The 5,446-nt window shown below is 40.1% G+C and overlaps 1 protein-coding gene across 1 annotated transcript; it reads left to right on the top strand.

Moving 5' to 3' along the window:
• Positions 1–1,253: 1,253 nt before the first annotated feature.
• Positions 1,254–1,769, top strand: LOC145946811 (uncharacterized). Its single transcript, XM_083056568.1, has one exon. It carries the CDS (start codon positions 1,254–1,256, stop codon positions 1,767–1,769), a length of 516 nt encoding a protein of 171 aa, XP_082912694.1.
• Positions 1,770–5,446: the final 3,677 nt, after the last annotated feature.

The raw sequence follows: 5,446 nt of genomic DNA, 5'->3' as shown, positions 1-5,446 counted from the left end.
TACCTTATGGATCTTGGCATTTTGTTCCTGGGAAAGAAAATCCTGCGGATTGTGCATCTCGTGGTTTAAGGCCAGATCAATTAATTAAATTTGATCTATGGTGGAAAGGACCAAATTGGCTTTCTGAGTCTTCATCATCTTGGCCTTCTTTCAAGTGTAAAGAGTTACCGGAAACTGGTTTGGAAGAACGATCCAGACAAGTCATGATTGCTGTCACCCATCAACCTTTATACTGGGAATTGTTGGATAAGTACTCTTCACTCATGAAATTATTACGAATTACTTCTATTTGTCGCAGATTTATTCGTTGTCTCCGTAGAGAATCACAATCAACACTGATTAAACATCCCATAACACCCATGGAAATCGAGAAGAGTCGTAATTTTTGGGTACGAATTGTACAACAAGCATGGTTTTCGAACGAGATTCGTATAATTTCTAATAGAGAACATTTGCCTAAATCCAACCCTTTGATTCGCCTTACACCTTTTATAGACCATGAAGGATTACTTCGTGTTGGAGGTCGTCTCCATAATGCACAGATAGAGTCTGACACAAAACATCCACTTATTATACCAAGAAGATCTTCGTTAAGTACTTTGATTATTGATGATGCTCACAAAAGGACGCTACATGGAGGTACTCAAGTTACTCTCGGTTTTTTACGAAGTTCATATTGGATTATCGGTGGAAGAGCACCTGTACGTTCTTACATCCTAAGATGTGGAAGGTGTGCACGGTATCGCGGAATTCGAGCGAAACAGCTCATGGGTCAATTACCATCATCACGTGTGACTCCAGCAAGACCTTTTTATAACACAGGTTTAGATTATGCTGGTCCCGTGATAATGAAGACTTGGAGAGGGCGAGCGGCAAAAACTTATAAAGGCTATTTAGCTATATTTGTTTGCCTCACAACATCAGCAATACATATAGAAGTAGTTACGGATTATACCACTGATGCATTTATAGCTGCCTATAAACGGTTTACTGGTAGAAGAGGTATATGTGCTACGCTACAAAGTGATTGTGGAACAAACTTTGTTGGAGCTGATGCAACTTTAAGACGTTTTTTCAAGTCATCTTCTAATGAATTACGTGACCTTGCCTATCTTCTCGCTAAAGATAACACTGAATGGAAATTCAATCCTCCATCAACCCCTCATTTTGGAGGAAAGTGGGAAGCAGCTGTAAAATCTATTAAATTTCATTTACAACGAATTTTAAAGGATACTATATTAACGTATGAAGAAATGACAACGATAACTGTACAAATAGAAGCAGTGTTAAATTCAAGGCCATTATGTCCTTTATCAGATGATGCATCTGACTATTCACCCCTGACTCCAGGACATTTTCTTATTGGAGAAGCACCAACTACATTACCGGAACCGAGTCTATTAACTGAAAAGACATCTTTGCTTTCACGCTGGCAATTACTTAAACAGAAAGTAGATCACTTTTGGTCAAGATGGTCTATAGAGTGTTTACAAAGGTATCAAGCCATTTCTAAATGGTATCACCCTTCGAATGAAATAAAGGAAGGATCCTTAGTATTAATTACGGATGAGCGTTACCCGCCAGGAAAGTGGCCCCTCGCAAGAGTCATACATTTACATCCAGGACCAGACGGTTTAACCAGAGTTGTTACAGTGAAAACTGCAAACTCTATTTACAAGAGACCTATAACAAAATTATGTATTATCCCAACTGATCCTGAAATTCATTCAACAAATCTATTGTTGAATGCGGGCGGAGAAAATGTATAGGAAAGTCTATTCGAATCTTTCATAGAGTGCCGTGAGAAAAGAAAAAGATCTGGTTGCTATGCAGCTGTTTATCGTGGTTCGTTTTATGTTTGAATCGACACGATGCGCATCGTACGGAAATATCAAGATCATCAGAGATACATCGAAATATATTTGGTTAATTACATATATCTGGTTAGGAAGGTCGACTTTGTCCAATTGGGGACATCATGTAAGTACATATCATGATAGTCGATACCTTCCATCAAGCCAATTATTTGAGGCTAGCCATAAGGTGATCATCCAAATTCTATCTTTGCCTTATGGTGATTAATATATCTTTGCCTTATGGTGATTTATATCTTTATCAAACAAATTCTATCTTTGCCTTATGGTGATTAATATATCTTTGCCTTATGGTGATTTATATCTTTATCATACAAATTCTATCTTTGCCTTATGGTGATTAATATATCTTTGCCTTATGGTGATTTATATCTTTATCATACAAATTCTATCTTTGCCTTATGGTGATTAATATATCTTTGCCTTATGGTGATTTATATCTTTATCAAACAAATTCTATCTTTGCCTTATGGTGATTAATATATCTTTGCCTTATGGTGATTTATATCTTTATCAAACAAATTCTATCTTTGCCTTATGGTGATTAATATATCTTTGCCTTATGGTGATTTATATCTTTATCAAATTAATTCTATCTTTGCCTTATGGTGATTTATATTTTTATCAATCTAATCTTATCAAAGCTAATTAATATTTTCTCTGCCTTAAAAGGTGATAACTGAAAACTATAAAACTCTTATTCATATTTTGCCTTACGGTGATATTATCCATAATCATTTTTATCTTGCCTTACGGTGATATCATTTAATTCATATTTTAATTATATTTCCTAATTTCTTTAGAGACGCAGAAATTCTTTACAGATATATATATATATATATATATATTTCCTGGTTCCTGTTTTGAATCCTATAAATATTCTGGTTCCTGTTTCTAAGATGAAGACAACTCCTATATAACCTGTACTACATTCAGTCCTGTACATAATATGAAATAACGTCGTAAAACAAGGAAGGATTATACATAGCAAGAATATAGAAAGAATTAATATTAATCTTGGAATAAGAGTTAAGAAGTTACGTTCGGTACGTACAAAAATTACATTTTATTGTTATCGAACAGATGTATTAATAAAGATTTTGTATTTCACATATTTCATGTATATTGTAATATTTCAAATACTTTTATTTGTTGTACACATTATATATTTTTTAATTTTTGAGTAATTAATAAATACAATTTGTATGAATTAAATTGCATTGTCCTTATGTATCCAAGAGTTGTGCGAATTGTCAAATCCCAGCCATTTTACGTAAACCTCGTCACCCCTCCTGCGCAGTACTTTCTCTACGAGATATACGTCCGGATAATTCGCGCTATGCAACTCGTGCTCGTAAAACGCTCCAGCGACAGATGTTTTGCGATAGTCCTCGAGTAGATAGGTTACGGGATTAGTACGCTGCACTTTAACAATTTTAAACACTTCGGTTGTCCAATTTGGTGTGTAACCCTTCTCAAAAAGTTTCTTGTACTTGCTAACGCGTACCGGGTCACCTACTTTGAACTTTGCCGGAGCGGCAATCTTTATGTTACTATATACCGTTTTTAAAAGTTTATCAGCGATCGCGGGGGTGACGTCGACGGGTCGCATGCCGATCGTTCGATGCTTGCGCGCGTTGTAATCCGATACGAGTTCCGCCAACGCGTCGATCCACTTGTAAGTTCCGTTCAGCGTAAACATCTTCCACATGTCGTTCTTCAGCGTGCGATTGAATCGCTCCACAACCGATGCCTTCAATACCGAATATGTAGAATAGTGATTGATGTTATGTTTCCGTATAAGCCGTTGCACGTCGGCGTTATAAAATTCTTTCCCCATGTCGGTTTGCATGTTTCTCGGGCATCTCTTGCTATCTCGAATTATCTCGGCGATAGCGTCAGCCGTCTCGCTTCCAGCTTTACTCTTGAGTGGTATGGCCCACGCGTACTTGCTCAACACATCGATGACGGTGAGTATGTAGTGGTAACCTCTGTTGAAACGAGAGTACGGACGCATCTCGACGATGTCAGCTTGCCACAGGTCATCGTATCCCCGCACTATGACGTGTCTTCGGGGAAAATTTTTCCTTGCCGGCGCGTGCAGTTCGTTCACCAACTGCCGTTTCTCCAAACTATGTTGTTTCATCGCTTCGTCGGTTTTTCTCGATCGCCGTTTGTCGCTCGTTTTATGATTCATTTTCGTTTGTCGTTCTTCAATAGCCGTTCCTGACCCGTTCTTGAGCCGTTCGTAGCCGTTCCTGACCCGTTCGTAGCCGTTCCTGACCCGTTCGTAGCCGTTCCTGACCCGTTCTTGAGCCGTTCCTGACCCGTTCTTGAGCCGTTCCTGACCCGTTCGTAGCCGTTCCTGACCCGTTCTTGAGCCGTTCTTGAGCCGTTCTTGTGTTGTTTACTTCCGTTCTTGACCCATTCGAAAATCGTTCTTGATTCGTTCGCTGCCTTGTTCACAGTCGTTTCTAACCCGTTCGTAGCCTTTCCTGACCCGTTCGCAGCCGTTACTGACCCGTTCGCAGCCCTGCTTGAGTTGTTTGTAGCCTTGCATGTAGCCTTTAAAGACTTGTTCGTAGCCTCGTTCGCAGCCCTGCTTGAGTTGTTGGTAGCCTCGTTCGCTGTTGCTAGGCCGTTCATAGCCTCGTTCGCAGCTGTTGCTAGGCCGTTCACTACCACTCATTGTAGTTAGATAGTAGTTCGATAATCCTTCGTAGCTGTTCGATAATTGTTCGTAGCCGTTCGATAACCCTTCATAGATGTTCGATAACCGTTCGATAGCCGCTCCTAACCCGTTCACTGCTGCTCATTCAGGTTGATAGCCGTTTCTGAGTTAGCGTTAGCCGCGCGTTGAAGTTCGTTTATCACAATCTGTATTGCCCGCACATCCTTCTCGAACGAAGTCAGCTTCTCATCTGATTCTTTCTGTTGATTCATCAATCTTTTAACGCAGGATTCCACATACAGTTTGTTGACGGCATCGGTGTCAGCCTCAGGTTGCGCTACACGACGAATCTTCCTCGACCTTGCGTCATAGTCCGTAACGACGCGACACAGAGCGTTTTCATGCACATAACTTTTCACCAATCTATCCCAAGAACCGCTTGTGCCGGTTGCATCATTTCTTGGTTCGAATAATCCAAATTTGTTGATAGGCATTTTTTCCACCGATGAGTGACGCTGATCGACTGATTAGATTTGTCGAGACACCATTCAATTTATAATAATGCCTGCTTCGCGAAGTTCCTCGATGATCGACAGGATCTCATTGTCGTGAGCGTTGTGGCCAGCTCGGCGCGAAGCGTCCAGCAATCGTACCCGATCCACTAGCTCGTTGGGGTCATCCCAGTGTATGTAATCGATCTTATTGTCGGTTAGCGCCATCGCGTGAGGCATGAATACTCCCTTTCCAGATTTTTTCTTTTCAATCGATATCAATGGTGCGATTATATGTTTGTACTTGTATCCCCTGTTGCTTCGTAATTGGCCTTGTGTGTCATAATTGCGTTTATGCGCGTTCGTCGCCAATAATATACTCCTAGTACTCTGCGTTGATACCACTGCTT

The sequence above is a fragment of the Prenolepis imparis genome, unplaced genomic scaffold (genome assembly GCF_030444845.1).
Source record: "Prenolepis imparis isolate NDT839.2.m4 unplaced genomic scaffold, iyPreImpa1.0 SCAF_22, whole genome shotgun sequence".
NCBI classification, from domain to species: domain Eukaryota; kingdom Metazoa; phylum Arthropoda; class Insecta; order Hymenoptera; family Formicidae; genus Prenolepis; species Prenolepis imparis.
The sequence above is the reverse complement of the archived record's forward strand: the minus strand, read 5'-3'. Positions and strand labels throughout refer to the sequence as shown.